This window comes from Gouania willdenowi, chromosome 22, assembly GCF_900634775.1.
Source record: "Gouania willdenowi chromosome 22, fGouWil2.1, whole genome shotgun sequence".
NCBI lineage: Eukaryota > Metazoa > Chordata > Actinopteri > Blenniiformes > Gobiesocidae > Gouania > Gouania willdenowi.
The window spans coordinates 28124451-28144827 of NC_041065.1; the positions used below are offsets into that span (position 1 = coordinate 28124451).

The 20377-nt window shown below is 36.3% G+C and overlaps 1 protein-coding gene across 3 annotated transcripts in view; it reads left to right on the top strand.

The window, feature by feature from the left end:
- mboat2a (membrane bound O-acyltransferase domain containing 2a) overlaps window positions 1-20377 on the top strand; it is a 56584-nt gene that overhangs the window by 8535 nt on the left and 27672 nt on the right. For 2 of the 3 annotated variants that reach the window (XM_028437765.1, XM_028437767.1), the window contains exon 2: window positions 16793-16938. The exons of the other annotated variant lie outside the window; for it this stretch is intronic. In XM_028437765.1, the coding sequence (XP_028293566.1) occupies window positions 16793-16938 (146 nt within the window). The remainder of the gene's footprint in view (window positions 1-16792; window positions 16939-20377) is intronic. 3 annotated transcript variants of the gene reach the window in all.

The following is a 20377-nucleotide window of genomic DNA, read 5'->3' on the forward strand; positions in this document are numbered from 1 at the left end:
GGTTTCTATAGAAAACAAACCTTCACTCTCCAGTGTAGATTCTCAGTTTAATTTTTGCTGTGATGGTTTTCCTTTGGGAAGCTGCTTCTTCCAGGCCAAGCACCTTCACATATTTGACATTTTGTCTACTTAGATAATCCAGCATTAAAGGTTTGCCTCTGGGTTATTCTGGAGAAGAGTTCAAAAGTAGCTGCATTGTAGGAAAAATGGGTTTTAGTCTTTACTTGTTTCACTTTCATGTCTGAACAGTGCGCTGAAAACAATGAATGAAAGTACATACAGTAGCAGAGTTTGCCCCCACTTGTTTTTTCAGCTTAAAAAACTACACCTTTATTCATGAATCGTGGATTCATGGATTCACAAAGATTCAACCTCAACTGAACTGTTCTATAGCCTTTTTATTTGGTAAAGTTACAGGTATCACATCAATGTGTAAAGGACCTGCTAAGATTGTAGGGCCCTATAAAATCCGTTTTGTTTTTTTCCAAATTCCGTTTTTTCCACTTTAATTTTTTAAATTCCGCTTTTTTAGAAATATTTATAAATTTTTTAAAGAAAATATTAGTTTTTAACTCCTGTGAGGAAACAAAATAAATAATGATAAATAAAAAAACTCATAATTAAACAAAAATGTATGTCAAAAATAAAGTACACACAATTAAAAGGTAGATATAAGTTGTAGTGTCATGGATTATTCTGACTTCTCCTTTTTAATTATTAATTTGTCATATAAAGATGTATGAGGACAGCATTAATGTCACCTGATTTCCTCTCAGGGATCAATGGTTTACTGAATCTGATGAGGTTTATTGATTAAGTTCTGATCAATTTAGTTTAAATTAACCTATCTTCTGTGTATTGTCGAATTTGACGTTGACTAGATGTTGCACTTTGTTACTTTTGTTCCCCATAGTCAGGACGAAAGTAACACCATGCAATACACTGAAGTTAAAAAACAAAAGAAAACAATGTTTTGGCTAATAAGCCATGCACTCTCTAACTAGAAAAAAACATTACATTTTTCATTGCTTAATTAAAAAAAAAATAAATAAAAAAAAATCAATTTAGTATAAACTTTGATTGTTTTCATTATTGTTTCATCAGTTAATTTTTTATTAATTCATTATTTCAACATGCATTTTACTGTAGCTCTGATGTGATGTTAGAATGTAACATTCTAATAACGTTGCTCCAACGGACTTTTATTTTGTAAACCAGAAGTTCCCACTGGAACGGTTGTACTTGAGGTAGCTTGCTAACTGTGAATGTGTACCTAGAACTAAAGGACAACACGGACGGAGTTATTCTTAGTTAGCCAGGCATAACAGTTCGAACACTGAGCAGGTGATTAAAGTTGATCACGTTTTCACGGAGCACCGCTGCACTACACGAAAAACAGATGGAGCTTTACAGGCACAGCAAAGTTAAACTGGCACTAGAGGTTCTGTAGTTAGGAGTCAGTGATGATTTGCATTGTTTTAGAAGGTGTTGGTGGTGATTTAAGTTTAATGCAGCCAGGACAGGAGGAGAGAGGGCGGTGCGCCTAATAAGCTGTCCCCAGAAACATTTCCCCATAAAAAACGTTCTGTGCACCACGGTGACGGCGTTTCATGCCTATTTTGTTCATTTCCGCGTTTAAACGTTTTTATTGGTCGATTCCGTTCGCGATTTCGTTAACACGGATTTTATAGAGCCCTAAGATTGAGTTACAATTATATGTAGGGGTGTCCTGATCCGATATCGATAATGGATATTAGCCTGAAAACGAATATCGGATTCACATTTCTGGATTTTACGATTTTTTTTTTTTATTCTGATTTAAAAAAAAAAAATAAAAAAAATATATATATATATATATATATATATTTTTTTTTTTTCAAATTCATTTTTTTATTTATTTTATTCAATTGTAGAATACTGTAGATATTATGTTGAAGGTTACAATGTATGTAACCAATCTGTTAACAATAAATGGGTCAGTTTTTGTCATACCTACTGTTGCTGACTATTGTTCTCTGAGTAACATCACTTGATCAAGCCTTTTCTAACATTCCACACTACAAAGTAAGTAATTATTACTTTTTTTATTATGATTCTTCTGATATCGGATCAATATCGGTATCGGCCGATATGCAAGGCTGTAATATCGGTATAATATCGGAAGTGAAAAAGTCTTATCGGGACATCTCTATTTAAATCTCTGTATATATTTATGGTCATCATCAATAGACAAACCACTAGTACTCGTACCGCAGTACACTTTCTTTTTTTAAGTAGACTTTTTCATTTTAAAATGTCCCCAATTTTGTTTCATTTTAACCATTTCTGTTTTGTTTTCATTTAATTAATTGGCTTGCCCTAATCAGTTTTTGTTATTAGTTTTTAAACTTTCCAAAATCATTGCACGACGTTCATATTTCTGTTATAATTGTGAATCGTGGAAATCACACAAAATCTTTGCCTGAGATTTTACATTTGTTCGTTTGCTAAAGTTGCTGCACATTATGCCACCTGTTCTACATTAGAAAATGTTTTGTTATTGTCCCAAAACATTCATTATTCATCTCCATGTGAACTGTCATATTTTGCGCGAGAATTGACATTTCGTCCTTCTGACCGCCCATTTGCGCAGACAAATATTGATACATTTTCCCAAAACATGCATGTGATGGTATATTCTGTTTCACATTGAAATTTCAGTGTGATTTTGTTAAAAAAAAAAAAATCTAAAAATGAATAATAACTTTGTCATAACTTTGTCAAGTTAATTATTATTTTTTGTCCGTTTTCCGAACACATATAATCAGAGCCCCTGCTAAAGGCAAGTATTTAAGAATAGGTACGTGTGGTTTTCATTTATTTATTTATTTTAAACTTATCTCAACAAAGGCTTCAGGTAATTCTTAAGCAGCGCACAGAGCAACTCGGTCACACTTGCTTAACTTCCAAGTGGCTCTTCGCACCAATAAGCTGCTCGTCTGAGTATTGATTACCCTTAAAGAAGCAGCAGTCACCTGCAATGTTGACTTACACGATCGTCTCCCATTCATCTACGCCTCAGAACCTTTGTGCATTAATGTTTAGGAAATCACTGTTTTACCGATGACCAACTTTAAGACTAATATTAATATAAATTGCTTTTGTTGTGATCTGGCTCCAATTTCAAAAAGTAGGTAACATTATTTTTCAAAGTAATTAAATATTTATTTATTTATTTATAAAAGAGACAATATTATTGTTCCAAGTATTGGTCTTTTGTGTGTATTTTTATTCTGAGATTAATTATAGATTTCTGTAATAGACAATGCTCCCATGAACCATAAAACCGCATCATAAGGGGCTTCAATTTTCTGTGATCGTGGAAAATGGATGGGGAAAAAAAAGTATTTCCTTACACGGAAAATGTCAATATTGGTATTATCATTATTATTATTATTATTATTGTTTTTTTATATACATTTTCATGCAATTTTACAAAGGAAAATGGTTGGTCTAATGTGTAGCAACTTTAGCATATGGACAGATGTTAATACAGCATTCAGTGGAGAAATATTAAAGGTGTAACAATAGTTAACTTTATTAACCTTATTAAGAGTGTTTGGTATAATTCCAGGAAGTTTTAAAGCTAGTAATGACGTCTGATTAGAAAAAGCTGATGAAATGAAAATAAAACCTAACAAAAATGGGTAAACGAATTCAGGAAAATCGGAGCCTTGAGTTCTCTATTTTTAAAGTCTGCCTTGAAACGGTATTTATCATCAGGCAGCCCATGGTCACTTGTAATCAGCTTGTAGATTGTGTTTTTATTATTATTATTCCCATTGACCCTGCAAAAGCTATTTTATGTTTGACCTTTGTTTTGGAGTCCTAGCCCTTCTTATTCTTTGATTAAAATCCCATCAAACATTGTACAACTGCAGCTTTATTGGAAAATAATGAAGGGGTTTAAGTAGCAGCATCTTTAGGAGGAAATGAAACACTTGTACCCAACACACAAGAGTGTTTCACGGTGGTTAAAAATAACTGATGCTGACATTTGATTTGGTTAGACTGTTTTGTTGGTTTCTGTTTTATGTGACAAAGTAAGAAGAGGTAAAAAACAAATGATCTTGAGATATCTTTCAGCTATTCTTTAACTTTCTATGCCCTTTGCACAGCTTTTTGAAACCTCTGTACCACTTTGTGACTCATTCATCTTCAATGCATGAACCGTGAAGTGTTCCATTCAAACTTTGTTGTCTTTGTGACATCACAGATTCTGCACTTGACAGCAGTTCCTTGGCAGTGTATAAAAATGATTTGTAAATGTCACTTGTGTAAATGCTGTGTTTTGCGCGAAAAGATTCCCTACATTCCCTATTTGGTAAACATATCATTTTGCGTCGGATTATGTAAGATTTTGCTGAAGAAATTACATTTCTGTCTCTCTGAACGCCTGTTTATGGAGATAAATTGCGTGTAAATGTGATATTTTGCAAAAAAAAACTGCATTTGAGGGTACATTCAGCGTCAGATGCAATTTTGACTTGATTTAAAAAAATAAATAAATCAAAAAGTCAATATTGCAATTTCTATTTCTTCATTTTTTGTTTTTTATAATCACAGAAAATTGGAGCCCCTATATCTGATTAATCACACAAAAAGTAAGTACGGCAATGATATATTTAATGATTTTACCAAGTATTAGTAACATTTACATTTTGAGTTTTTTTTTTTTGTATTTTTCCTGTGATCACAGTGTAAACATTATAGACTTCAAGTTAACTAAGTTAATTAGATGCAAAAAAATTCAGCTTCTTCTGAACATTTGCGACTTCCTGCAGACATTCTTCCTATCTTTCCTTCTGCTTTTATAATTATACTTTAGCTCATGTAAATTTTATGGTTGGCAGCTGCTTCCTAAAAGTTGCACATATCTTCCAAAGTTCTTCCTAGGAGCTAATATACACAACGTCCCATCTCTTGCACTGAGATGCTGTCTTAATTTGAAGGTCTGTGTTTGTTACTGGTACACAGTCTTATTTGGCTCTGGGGGGGATTTCTCAGGGCATTGGTGACACTTTGCTTCAGAGCTTTTCTCTGCTTCACACACTTTTTTGGCCCGGTGCAGCTGGTTGCCTTGTGAATTGTTGGGCTATAAATAGCCCGCTTGACAGTCGAGCCTAACTAGGAGCTGTGGAGTGTGAGAGGAGCTCAGGGTGCAGAGTTTTTACACCCATGATGTGTCCCGGAGTCACTGCATGTAACCAAAGCATCTTTTGCTTTTAAATGTGGGCTTGAATCAATCATCGGAGGCTTGTAGCCATGTGACGTGATCTGAGTTGAGAGTTCTCATTCTTTAATGTGTGGGTTGATTGTTTAAAGGGGAAGCTTCAGGGGCAGAAAACAATTGAAAGCGCTGTTTGAAGGAAAATACAAAAACACTCTTGTTTCCACGCCGACTGAGAAAACACAGATAGAGGAATGTGTTTAGTTTGGAGGAGACGGATTGCGGCTCATTTATCAGCAAAGTAGTCTTTACTCTGTGGCTGTGTCCGAATAGTCCCTCCTATGTCCTTTCCTATCCACTTTTCCTTAACCACGAGGAAAGGAGCTCACGTTGTTTTGACAATCAGACGCACTTCCACTAGGTGACATAATTATCCGACGGTGGTTAAGGTTAGTGAAAAAATGACAAATTTCCAAAAATGGACTACTAAAAGCACAATTATAACACTTTCCCCTGTGCCTCTAACCGCTAATATAATCTCAAATATCACAAGGATTGACACTCACCTTCCACTCAGAAATCAACATTAATCCAGAATAAGTATGATGATGTTTGAAATTGTTACATTTATGCAAGATACTGTATAGGCCTACATAACGTTGTGAGCACACACATGTACAACCGCACAAAGCATTCCTAGGTGAATGAAATATGTTGAATAAAACATTATGTGGCTAAAAATGTCTCTTATCCCATTTTCTTGAAAGACAGATTGCTCTGTTTTCGGATAAGCGGGTCCCTTCAAATGTTGTCGCTGCAATGAATTGTGGGGCAACTTTATCTGGTCTCTTTCGGTAAAGGATGCATCAGTGTTTCCTAGGCTAAAGGAGGTTATAAAGGAAGCATTGAGCCTCCTTTCCTTAGCTTTTAGAGAATTGGAAAACTCTTTATCATAGCCGCCACTTAAACACTTACGAGGGTTAAGGAAAAGTGGATAGGAAAGGAGATAGGAGGGACTATTCGGATACAGCATGTGATTTCTAATCACTGTGCCATGACAGGTCGTCAGGTGTTATGGAATGTGGCTTGACGACTGTAGTGGCAGTGTTGGAGTAACAGTGAAGCCCCGCCCCCATATTGACAAAGAGATTGGGAAACATGGAGAATGCTGTCGATATTTTTTTAATCAGATACAGTAAAGACGTAGTGTAGCCTTCGTTGATTAATAAATTGAAGATCTTTTGCTCGAAAAAAAATTTAAAATGTTGAAAGTTTGTGTTCTATCTCCACTGTATCCATTTATTGACATTGTTGGAAAAGTTTTGTGCATTGCATTGTGGGATGTGGAGTCCCGTTTAGAAGTGTTTTTACTTCTCAACACATTTCTGGTGTTTTCACGGACTGAAAGTTGTGACAAAACGATGATAGATGTTTATCTTGAGGCTTAGATGGAAGGATCCAAATGTTTTGACGAGTGAGGTGATATCAATGCTGGGAACAAACTACAACAAAAATGGTGTCAAGCCAATCACTAGCTGCATTTCCATTACCCTTGGTAAAGCGCAATAACAACTGGTAATGGAAACACCTGAATTTCGGAAAAAAAAACACTAAAATATTGCTAAAAAGTTTCTGCTTTCATGAGGTTTTTTTTAGACGTTTCAAACACTTTTTCCCGCAGTTACACGTCAAAGGACTGGACGTACCTGGTCACATGACCGACCACTTCTCTCCAAGAAAACATGGTGCGATATGGTTTGGCAGAAGAGGAGGCCGAGACATTTCTCATCATTATATTTAAAAAAAAATTATTACTGCCACGAAAGACAATAAACTAAAAAATCTAAATTTTTCAAGTTAAAATCCGAGCACTGTTTTTAACTGTACTTGGCGAATAAAACCTTTTCTGATTCTGTTTCTTAACAACAAAGGAAACAAGGCTCCTCCCCAAAACAATCTTCAATGAAAACACTTTGTCGGCATTTAGAAACATTGCTTTTATTTTGCAAAAAACTGTAATGGAAACTCAGCTACTGTCCTCCATGTCTGGCAAAGAAACAGAAAAAATCAATATAAGAATGAAAGAAACACTCTTCTATGCATCCATCTACTGATCTCCACCTTCAATAATGCAATGCGCAGAGGCTTACACTAGCTGTGTTTTGAAATTCAAGTCTTTCATTACCAGTTTTTATTGGTAATGGAAATGCAGCTACTGTGTAGCGGTGCTTGTGCAGGTGGCCGAACCCGATCTTGATCAGACCAGCTTGTTCAGACCAATAGATCCAACCACTGTGTATTATTTTATCATATTGGTGCATTTAACATAGTTCTCCATGTTTCATAAGTAGGGATGGGAATCGAAAACCGGTTCTTTCTGAGAACCGGTTCCCAGTAATCCGATGGTACTGGTACTGATCGTTGTCTTTAGTTTGCTCTTTCACATCTTCACACACACGGCTGATGACGTCACATGTAACAACGGGGACGGCGTCTCTGAAGGTTCATTTATAAAAATGTAAACAAAGTCAATTAACGAGAGCTTTGCTGTTTAAATACATAAGTGCAGCTGTACTTTTGGTTATTTTTTACAGAAGAATTATTTGTTTGAATTAGTTTTGGATCAAGTTGTTCAAGTTCAAAAGCAGCACTGTAAATATTCTCAAATGTTTGGAGCCAAAGTGTCATATATTGTATATATTATTATCCAGTGAAAACAATCTATACCTGCTGGATTAAAAGAGAGCTGATATTCCTGCAGGAAATTAAAGAGACAAAGATAATATAATAAAGAGTTAAAGCAAACAAATCCATTTATATTATTTCATTCCCTCCCAATGAGAATCCATAAGAGAATTGATAAGTAATCGAATCGATAAACAGTATTGATAATGGAATCTGAATCGCTAAATTTTTTTTTATCAATTCCCATCCCTACTCATTAGCTCCCTCTAAAGCAGACATCACTGCTTTTTTCCAACTTTCTATCATCAACTGCTCTTTACATTCCAGTGCTCCTAAAGTGGATCAAGAAGGGCATAGATTTTTCCAGTAGAATTTTGTTAGATAAACGTCAGAGTGTAACACTAGTTGAGTCTGAATGAAAAGTTATCTGGCATGAAAGTGCATGAGTCATGGTGGAGTTGGACAGGAGTGTGTGACGTCACACAGACTGAGGAATGCAGGGAGAGGGCTTGACTTAATGACACGGAAAATGGGTTTTATGCTAATGACTGTCTAAATTTTACCTCTCAATTCATGGATGCACACTCTGACGTACGCAGAAGGATTGAAAGGCGAACAGTGAAGCGTACGACTATTTTAAGCTGTGGGTGCTAAATACAGTTTGTGCTCTGGGAAGGATGAGGGTCCTGCTGATCATGAAAAGTGATATTTCCCCAGTTGTTTGTGTCTGGTGTGAGAGAGTAATGCTTGTCAGGAGAAGAGCACACGCAGGTCAGACTCGACCTGCCAGTTTGATTGGTTGGATGTTTGTTGTTTGTCTCCAAGCCCCACAGGAACCTTCTAGACTCGGTTTCTTTAGCATTCTCATTACACGCAAGACACAGGCAATTACCTAATGTCAATAGAATGTTAATCAGGATAAATAGAAATCATGTTTTTGCCTGTTTGGCCCTGTGCAGCTTTTGCCCCAATTCTTTGTTCTTTGCATAACTAAAATGGGTTGTGGTTAAAACCTGGAATTTATTAGCTTGTTGCAAGAATAAGCTGTTTATTCAATGAGATAATTTATATTAAGTTGTACCACTTGGATTCTCTTTAAAGCATTATAATGATAATTATCTATACGGTTATATTTCATACGTATGCCTTAGTGGGACAACTCTGTGGTTTGCAGCACATGCAGATTGAATGTGAGTTGTAAAGCCTGTTACCATCCATGGAGAGAGAAAAAAAAGATACGCCGTAAAGTAATCTCAAGCAATTTCAATTGTTTCATAAAAGTACAAGGTTACAAGGTTGACAGTTTGGACATAATTGTCCATTTGTCAAAATTTCTAGATATTCAGTAACTTGTTTTCTGGTGAAAAATAGTGTTGTATTGTCCTGGAATATGCACGTAAGGCATTTCTGTGTCATGTGGGGCTCGATGTTGAAGTGTAACTAAACCCTGAGGTTTTTGCTGACCTGCCACTAGGCTGGAAATGAAAAAAAAATGCCTTGATTATGGGCGGGGCTCCTGGAGCAGTTAAGACACTCCCAGTCTATACTATAAAATCTCCAAAGAACAATCCATGCCATGTTAGCTAGCTACTTTAAGTTCATTATAGCGCTCTATTCGCTCTCAATCCAATATACTCACCACAGAGTTGACAGGTGCTTGTTTTTATAGGAGGGGCGGAGCCAACAAATGGCCCAATGATGTCACAGAATCTCGTTCTCAGCCAATAGCAAAATTCCATTCTAATAGCCGGGTTTCAACACATAGAGGGAAGTCACTGTGATCTTTTACAATAAAATATGCCAAATTGACAAAAATGTTGAGAGTTGGACCAGGAGCACTACTTTATACCCAAATACATTTGTTTGCAACAGAAAAAAGTGTTTTTAAGCTTTAGTTACTCTTTAAGTAAATAAAGAAAAAAAAAAAAAAAAAAAAAAAAAACGCCTCAGATTGCGTTACGTCTTTTTTCGTCTGTTTTCCACGATCACGGAAAGTTGGAAGCCTTATGCATCCTGTCCCTTATGAGATAAAAAGCCATAAGAAGCATCATGTTGATACATCGCAGCTGTTGGTTAATATTTGTGCTTGTGTTTTTAGAAATTCTGGTACTTCTTTATTGAGAAAAAAAACAACCATTTACATATTTGTTTTGGTCTATATCACCTAGTTTTGTCTGTTTATTACTGTTTGTGTGTAATCGATTAAAAAAAAAAAAACTAAAAAAAAAAAATGTCCCGTACCAAACAACACCTTACTTAGTCCTCCTTCTCTCTAAGTGCGTTTCTCTCAAAGGAATAAACATTAGGAAGTTTTCTCTTGTGCATTTTCTCTTTTTTGCTGTCTTTGAATCTAAAATTATCCAGCAGCTTGGATAACTTGCTTATATTTTGAAACAATGAGAGCGCGATGCCCCAGGGTAAAGTTGCCTTCAGAGTGAATCAATAATGGAACAGCAGATCCATGTATTATGAATGAACTACCAACCTACCATGGCACCGAGGCCTGTCAACAGCAAAGTGTTTATACAATAAACAACACTGCAGACAAACTGAGAGAACACACACTTGAACTGCGGTGCATCTAATATCTTAATTGTATCGCTACATTGTTTTTACTACTATTATCGTTTTGATAGAGGAGGGTGTACGCTACTTTTAGTGTAAAGACATTTTTTTAACGTAGAGCCGTAGTCGGAGCTTTGAATGCATGGCAGAAAAATCACATCTGTGAGCGAAGCTTCGTCTAGCACGTGGTTTCATTATGTAAGTGTTGCTAAGACCAGAGCCGTGCTTTCCAAGCTATGTTTACCATGCCAGTTATTCATCAACGGCTGCCTCTCTGTTTCAGTGTCAGCTTTCCATCCAGACTCTTCACTGACCCTGTGAATAAAGTCAAGCATGAGCCGCATCACTTGAAATGCCATAAACATATAAACATAAAATACAATACAGACAGTAGCCTCACTGCTGTTGTTTTTGATGTGCATCGTATGTACGTTTTGGTCTAATTCTACCACATATCTGTTGAATACGATTCTTTAAAAGTCAGAAAAAAGTCACATTACATAGTCTACCTTTTTATACCAGTGACAGTAGGGCTCCTTGATTATAGAAGAAATTATAATCATAATTAATTTAGTCATAATTGAAATCACGATTATTCAAACTATTATTTTTCAACATAAAAGTTATTTATTTTTTGTACAAAACAATGTCAAATATATTCTTAACATAGATAAAATTCTTCAAACTCTTAAATCAAGTATGTACTAACTTTGAGTTGTTTATGCGCGTGCATTAAACAATTCAAAGTTAGTATTAATAATCGTTTTTTACTCATGTGTGCCAAGCTATATTCTTTGTTGATATCCTAAATCATGGAAGTTTGTTTTATTTAGCAAATAAAACATATGTATAATTGAAAAAATTTACATTAAAATTATATATTTTTTTAAATAATCTTTTTCTCTCGATTTTTGTTTTTTTTATCGTTGTGTAATAATCAGATTCGTAATCGAATTTCAGTTAATTGCACAGCCTTAAGTAAAGTGACAGTGAGTTAGTAAATCTATTGACAATCATTTATCAGGTCCACATTATTGCACTAGATTTCTTCCTGTTAAAAGGGAGATTTTTTTTCTTCCCACTGTCGCTAATGCTTGTTCATGTGGATTTTTCTCATTACAAATTTTATATTTTGATAGCACTTTGAAATGACTTTTGTTGTAATTTGCGCAATATAAATAAAGTTGAATTGAATTTGATTAAGGGTTGTGCATGTTAAAATAGTCAATTTATCAATAATAATAATCACACCTGTACAAAAACAGTTTTTACCCCAAAACTGTTGAGGCACCAGCAATCCAATGTCAACAATAAATGCTAACTATAGATTTTATGATTAAGAATGTTACTGATTTAAACCACATTGGATTATTAGTTGTTAGGGGTGTGTATTGCCTGACATCTGGCGATACGATTCGTATCTCGATACATAGGTCACGCTACGATACAATATATCCCGATATTAAAGATTAAGGCAATTTTTTTAATATATATATATATATATATATATATATATATACTGTATATATATACTGTATATATATGACTTAAGAAACAACTAATCTGTAAATGTGTACACTTTCATGAGAACATTATGTGTGAAATGTATTTTATTGGCATATTTTACACTCAAAACATTGGCTTTAACATGACATGTGTCAACAAGTTAAAATTAAAAAATAATTACATACAATCTGCCTGTGGCTTTTAAACCAACATGAATTTAGTGCAACTTAACTGAGGTATTTATGCCTAGAACAACAAATAAATGCAGAAAGTTAGTACTTTCTTTTTAGATTTTTTTGAAAAAACACAAGCTGGTCAACATGCCCAGGTTTCAGCACTTCTTTGTGCAGTTACAATGTCTCCTGCAGTGGAAAACACTTTCCTGGTTAAATAAAGGTAAAAAATAAATAAAATCGATATGGATGCATTTTGAATCGCTGAATCGATTTTTTTCAGCACCCCTATTAGTTTTCATCGTTTTTTAATGTTAATTTGAAAATGTATATATTTTGAGTAATTCCTGTCTATTCATAGTTACAAAGCGGTGTAAAATTTATAGTAAATTTCCACTGGAACTAAAGCTTGGGAATTTTTGGAATTCTCAAAAATTATGAACGTTGCATGGAATTATTATTTATAATTATATTATTTGTTGGAATTAACTGAAAATTATGATATCATATCCAAACATAAATATTAGCATCCATTTAAAAATGATAAAATTAAAAAAAAAGCACAACATTTTAACTAGGGCTGCAAAATGTCGGAATTGACAAGAAATTAACTAATTTCCAAAATTGAAGGTTGGCCCTTATTAAGTTTGAGCATCATCTAAAATATCACCATCACTGATTTGAAAAATTACTTCAAATTTGGTTAATTCCAATGGATAATTGACATGAATGGTTTATATTTATAAATATTCCAAAAATTCCCTGTGAAAATTTACTGGACCCTAATTTTGCACTTCTCGCTATGACCCTTAAAATCTATCTGCATTTTCTCCGCAACCCTCATTTTGGGAACCACTGATGTACTGTAACTGATTCTAAGCTTCATAACAGCTGTCCCGTAAAATCTGTCACTGACCGTTGTTCAGTCAGTTGTTCTGCCACAGTCGTCTGTCTCTGCAGTGCTTTTTATGGGCTTGTGCTTGTCTCAGCTCTAAACCATACGGTTCCTATGTCACTTCCACTTTCCTACAGTTTCCTTCTCAACAAAGCAATGCTTTTAAACACCAGGAAGGGACTGGTTTCCTTCTTGCCACTCAGGCTGTTTAAAAAAGATGGATATCATTATTTTCAATGGTTGTTTGTGTACTTGTTTTTCAACTTCCTGTTTAGGGTTTGCTGTTTGCCAGATTCTTTCTGAAACCAGCATTGATTAACGTACATATGCAGATTAAAAAAATGCATGCACAAGTTATCATGTCCTTCAGCTCAGAAGTAATGAAAGCGTGAAACTAAACCCAAAACTGTAGATTGTGGATTGCTTTAATGTTCATATGGGGGAGGGGCTAAGGCTCAGAGGAATCAAAAAATGTGAAAAGGAGTATTGATTCATTTCTATAGTTTAGATTGAGTGCATCAGGAAACCTGAGTAAACCAAGGCCAACTTGTGTTCACGACTGACTGATGGGAACAGCTGCAAATGGAATTAAAATAAACTACGACCTATTGACACACAACTAAGTTCGACTTTAGTGCTTTAATGATAAAAAGATAAAAGATATATTTAAGTAAGAAAAACTCTGCACCAAGGCTTTGTTTGCAGTACTTGATAAAACTGTTTAAGTAGTGATGCACAATACACTCCACAGCCATGGCCTGAGATTTGTCATTTGTTTTGTCTGTGATTATTTTCTCCTACTACTGCACTATTATTATTATTGTTATTGTTATTATTATTTTACTATCTTGTTATATAATTTTATTCAGTTTTCCACATATTAGTCTTTAACTACTGTTTATATTTTTTGTAGTTGACTGTTTTTATTTAATGTTTACAATGTCAGAGAGAGCACAGTTCACCAAGTCAGATTGTGATTTTTCTAGCTATTGCATTGTGAATAAATGTGTGTGGTTTGCATGAATATTATGATGGAAATAAATATATAAATACTTTGAAATCTTATACAGGAATATAATGTAACTAAAATAGGGGAGGAAATAATTTTTAATAGATCTAGAGTAATTTTAAAGATTTTTTTCAAAATGTCAGTCACGACCAGACAGTCACACCAAATTATTTTTTGACATTTTGAATAACAGAATAAATTACATAGTCACAGTGCATACTGTATATACTAAGTTAGTACATATTTGGTGTATCTTTATGCATTTAAACCTGTTTAAACTAAAAGAAATGCAGTTGGACAGAATATTTAGGTGTCACGTCATTGACCCATAAACAGTCTTTCCTGTAAACGTAAAGAATGTATAAACCCAAAACGAGTGGCACACTCTATAACAGACAGGACAGTCAGTGATACCTGAAGGAAGTGCAACAATTGCATAACTCTTATCAGGTTTGATGAGGTTAAAGACATCCGATGATTCCAATAGTTCCGATGGTAGCGTAGACTTCCCTGTTTTAAGACGTCTTCCTTGTTCAACTGGAAGCATGTGTGGAACTGTAGTAAGACTACATGTTGACAAATTACAATTGCACTTCCATTGAAGGTTGTTTTGGCCAGGAGTCGCGTAACTCGTGAAATCTTACCCGGTGAGACATCGCTGCACGAAGATGGAAATGTCTCGGTCTCTTCTGTCCACACGTACCACGCCATGTTTTCTCTGTGAGAAGTGGTCATGTGACCAAATACGTCACGTTTGGTGACGTGTAATAGCGGAAAAGTCCTTACACGAAAGGGTAAAAATCTTTGCGATATTTGAGTGTTTCTGGTTAGTTGCATCAAAGTAATAAAAAAGAGGCGTGGACTGATTGGAATCACGACCATGTTTATGACCCTATTTCATTTGTTTCATCAATGGATTCATTGCACTCATGTTGTATGTCAGGCTTATTGTTTCCTTCTAAATGCCACAGAAACAGAATTCATTGCTAAAATGACCCATGCAGGTAGTCTTTCCTATTTGTGTCTGCCTGTTTATTTGTTGCTATTTAGGTTTAGGGTCAGACAGGAGCATTTGAACCCCCACATGGACATTTGTTTTATGTTCATTCTGATCTATTGTCTGGTAATTATACTCATATGCTTCAATCGGGTCCATCTTTTAAACAATAGCATTTGTAGCAATAGAGGTTGAAAAGAGGCCACCCCCTGTGGTTGAGCCTCACTCTTTGGTGTGCATGTGTGTCACATGTGAACAGAGAAACAACGGCTACAAGTGCCGTTCGGGTCCGTCTCATATGTAACACTCGGACTAATGCTGCAGATGATTTGCGGCCATGACTCTTGGCGGCACAGACGAGGGCGGCCTATGTACTTAAGGCTATATCCAGCCCCACTCCCTTTTCACTCTCATTAATCATGCAGCATGCATAGATAATGGATGGCTCTCACGCCGTTTCTAGCCTTTCACTTGCATGCCGGCCAGACAGATCTGTTGACATGACCTATATAAATCGGTGGGCTAGCGTATCTGCAAACACGTGTCACTTAATGGGACGTCAAGCTAACGTGAGGCAGGTCAAATAGATGGGTATTGTTAACACTTGTTGCAGTGTTTTTGTTTAATACTGCACTGGTTTTTACAATGAACAGCCTGTGCTCAACACATTGACATTTCCACTACCATCCCTGAGGCCTTCGATTGTCCTGGGTAGTCAGTTGCTGTCATAAATCAAAATGGAAGCAGAAAAGCAAACAAAGGGACTTAAGGATTTAGTCAGTCACAAGCGAAAGATATTTTGCTCTGTTTTTTCCCACTCTTGAGCGTTTTTACTCTCACAAATGCTTAGTATCGCGAATGAAACCAATTAAAGCTGCAGTAAGTAGAATTCTCACTGTGCTCCGTTTCCAAACCGAAACTTATAACATCCCTTACCGGTATCTTTTGTGAACGCTCTTAGCAACCTTTTTCTCAATAAAATGTATGGACCTTATCTTGTGTTATTGGAGAGTTTTCTGGTGTTTTAGAGACCCTAACAGGACTACATGTATCACTCTGTAGTTACTGTCCTGAGCATCGGCTGGTGTTGTCAGCTCGTCCCCCTCACACAGCTCACACACAGGCGGCTGTGATCTCAGCTGCCGCTGAGGACAGAGTGACAACCATCGCTACTCATTCAGACAGTAAAATGAATTCACTTTGAATACGATTTTCCAAGGTTTACACGCGATTAATCTCGGCTGGCCTCACTTTCCCTCTGACGCCAGTACGTGGTGCGGACCCTGCGCAGTCACGGGGATCCATGAAGACGCAAAGTGGTCCGTTCCTCTGGAGTATGTTTGTGACTTTCAACTGTTGCTTCTCCACCTCGCTCTGCCTTTTTCCGCTTGATTTACCATGTAACTGTTGTGTCTAACGCTGTTATGGAGACGTCTGCTGGAACGTCTGCCATAAACACTTTACTATTGATGGTCCATGAACGCGCCTGACTTAAATCAAGCAGCCAATAGTATTGCCCAAAACAGCCCATGGAGCACACGTGTTTGTAGAAAGATCTTTGATTGGCTGACATCCAGCATCATGCTTTTGGATTTATAAACTTCATTTACAGAGCCAGGGGAAGAGATACACTGACCGCTCAGAACACTTAGGATGACAATATGCTCAAAGATGATTATGGATTTTTTACCAAATGATGCCAAAAAAAAATTACATCCTGCATCTTTAAGTACAATGTTTCGTTCCTCCTCAGGTGAACTTTGTGGCATGTCAGCTATTTGCCCTTCTGATGGCTCTTTTGTTTCGGATCTACCTCCACCCCAGTAAGACCAGTCCCTTCATCCGACATGTGGTGGCTACGCTATTGGGCCTTTACTTGGCCCTTTTCTGCTTCGGCTGGTGAGTCACTCCTCTGTTTGTCATCACTGCTTTTTAACACTTTCCTGCTTCTTTCCTTCCTTCCTTCCTTCCTTCCTTCCTTCCTTTTGTAGGATTATTTTCCGCTGATAATTTGTTGGAAACATAGTTTTCCTTTTGAATTGGACACTGCTTGACTTATGCATAAATGTGCTGTTTGTCAGAGTTATCCTAAAGAATATCAACAAAATCCAGCCCTTCAGAACATCCAATTCGGCCCGCAGGAGAAAGTGACAATGAGAGAGAAAACGTGAATCCTTGTGTAAATTACCAAATAATTCAGTTGTAAATTGTTGTTGAAAGAACATTTTTTTTTATAGTTATTCCACAAAATCTCCCCAAATTAAATAAAAATTGGTCAAAAAATAACTGCGAAAGACATCTAAAGACATTTTTTGGTTTAGTATCGTTGACTGCCAAAGATGTTAATTGTGTTTTTCGGCTGGGTTTGCTAGGAGACAGTGTGACAAAGCTCTCCTGTGAATATCTAACTTGTACCATGATGTCGTGACCAACTGGTGACATGTAGGTGGCAGCAGCGCACCTTAGGATGAGAGATCACCTGTGATAGGCAGAACTCAGAGGGAGAGGAAAGGAGTTTGCAAGACAGAAAATGGTTAAATGGTGCTACGAGAGTTGATGCTGGAGTTCCCACCAGTTCACAGCTGCTCACTGTCGACCAGAGCATGTGTAGAACTAAGTGGACTATTGAGAGTGTCGCGATGGTGAGGGAAAACGATCAAAAAACGTGGCAAGCGGTGACACTCGGCATGTCCGGGATGAGGAGAGAGTTGCGTGTGGGGAGAATGACGGGGGAGAGACTTGGAGGATGGCCAAAATATAGTAAGAAAACCATTCAACTCTGACCTAGATAGCAAAATAATAATAATGTTGCCATCAAAAGCCTGGTCTCAGTGTTGTTTTTGTAGTTTTATAATAGGAAATAGGAGGTGTCACTAAAGCAAAAAAAATTGATTCAAAGTCATTAATAGATTTTTTCAGAAAAAGACGTTTTACTCAGCTTTTTGTCACAAACTGGCGATTTGTGTGAAATTTGCCTCTTTTCAACCGCTGATTACGGAGGAACGAAACAAGCTAGGAACAAAATTATTTTTTCTGATAAAACTAGAGAATCTAATCTTTCAGATCTCAGATTGGCATAGTACAAAATATATATAAGTATCCGTCACTTATTGCTTACGGTAGATATTGTTGATGCCTTCCATATTGTATGTCTAATTCATAACTAGAAGTGCAAACTTGGGCACATTAATGTTTGTTTTACCGCCTAAGACCTGCGGCCCTCATGTGATTGAACTGGTCTGTACTTGGCCCTTGAACTAAAATGAGTTTGACACCCCTGGTAAATACAATGGATCGTTTTTTAATTCCCTCACGTGCCATTTGATAATTTATTACTTTTCTCTGAGTCAAACCACTGTCCAATTACATATCCAACATATATTTTACATTATAAACTTACTTTTGAAAACAGTAGACAATAGCTAAAAATGTAAATCTTTCTCTAAATTAAAGAGTCTTGGAGTCAGAACATAAAGTAGAATGCCTCGATAACACAGGTTAAAATAAATGAACAAATAAATAAAACTGCTGCATTTTACTTGCAAATATATATTGAAATCATAAAGACTTTGACTGAGGTCAGGTGTCACTATTCAGAAATAATGCAAAAAAAACCCACCTGAGATTGAATTTCTTCAACAGGTCAAAGCCTCATGGAATGGCAAGTAAACAATGGTTTCCGTGGTAATTCTGCAAATTCAGGTGCATGCTGCACTTAAATGGGTGTTGCCCTGTCAGCAAGCAGCCAAACACATTAACACTCAAAATATAGATGTGCAGGATGAATGAAACTGAGCCTGGTGTAGACCTGCATAATGCATCTATCAGCTTTAGTATTATTTATTTTATTTTTTTTACTTTATTAAGCCTTTCCTCTATTCTTTCTCCTCCTTTATCTCATCCTCACCAAAAGCAAATAACTCAATCAAGCCAGTAACTGATATTCAATTAGAAAAGTATTGCCCTCTAATGGAAAACCAACTGTACCTTTAAGAACGATGCATCTGTGTGGAAGAGCAACCATAAGAAACATTAGCCAGAGACGGAGCCGGCTGGAAAAAAGCTTTGACCGAAGGGATTGTTTCGTTACCCATTGGTCACACAGAAGTAGACCTCAGTTCACCCCAGCAGCAAACGGATCAGGTTTCAGAATTCAACCGGCACCCATTACGTTATTTACATTGGTGGGAGATGTTTTGTTATCGACTTCTGAATCAGAAATAAGAAAGTGATATTAAAACTGACAAGCTACACCAGGGAGAGAGTTAGAAAAAAAAAGGTAAACACGTTCTTTTATTCTATAATTGGATTAGAAACAGAAACGAAAGACTGTCAAATCATTAAAAAAATAAATATTTAAACAAAAGATGATTGTAAAGTACAAAACTGTGATATGAACAGATAATGTATCGAAGATTTGGATAGACATAAGGTCTGTTTATGATTTAAATATGTTTATACAAGTGTATTGTTTTGAACATTTTTGTGTGCTTTCTTGTACAGAGTGTTTGTTGTTTTTTATTTTATTTGTTCATGCTTGAAACAAACAAATAAATAAAAATGTATTGTTGTTTATGTGGTGAAAGATAGATTTCAAATGAGTGGACGAAATAAAGGAAGGCTTCAGCCTACAACTTTTAAAGGGGACATATCATGGTTTTAAATCCTTCCTTTTTAGATATAAATCATACAGTTGTGGTCTATAGAAAGTGGAACTGCACTGCTTGGGTCTGAATTCCTCATTATTATAGCTCCCCAGACTTCTTTTCTACCCCTTTTCTGATGTGCTTCTAAGAGCAACTCGTTTTGGTGCGGTCTCTTTAAATGCAAATGAGACACTTCATACCCCGCCCCCTCTCCAGGTTCAACTCCACCCTGCTCGGCCATTTTTGTAGTTTGATAGAAGAGATATGGCCATGTAGCGGCGCAGAAAAAGTTTATTCACACGTTATTTACACAATGTCAACAACGGAATACTTGTCCATCCAGCTTTACATGTTTGAGCCAGAGTCTGACCCGGCGGAGCGAGATGAAAATGAAGATGATGAACCTGCAGAACCCTAAGAAGTGAGCTAACACAAGCACCGAGCTAACACAAGCACCGAGCTAACGCTAGCGCCAAGCTAACATCACGAAATGCATTTTAATACAGTCTTTTCGGAGACAAAAACGGCAAAATGAAATGACTAATGAAAACTTTAGACTTAAATTAAACCACGTAGGCCATATCATCAAGGATCTAAAACGAGCACACAGCGCTAACATATGAAGACGATGCAACTGCTAATGCTAACAAAACAATGACAGGGACGTCTTATCATCACACTTTTTAGCGTTA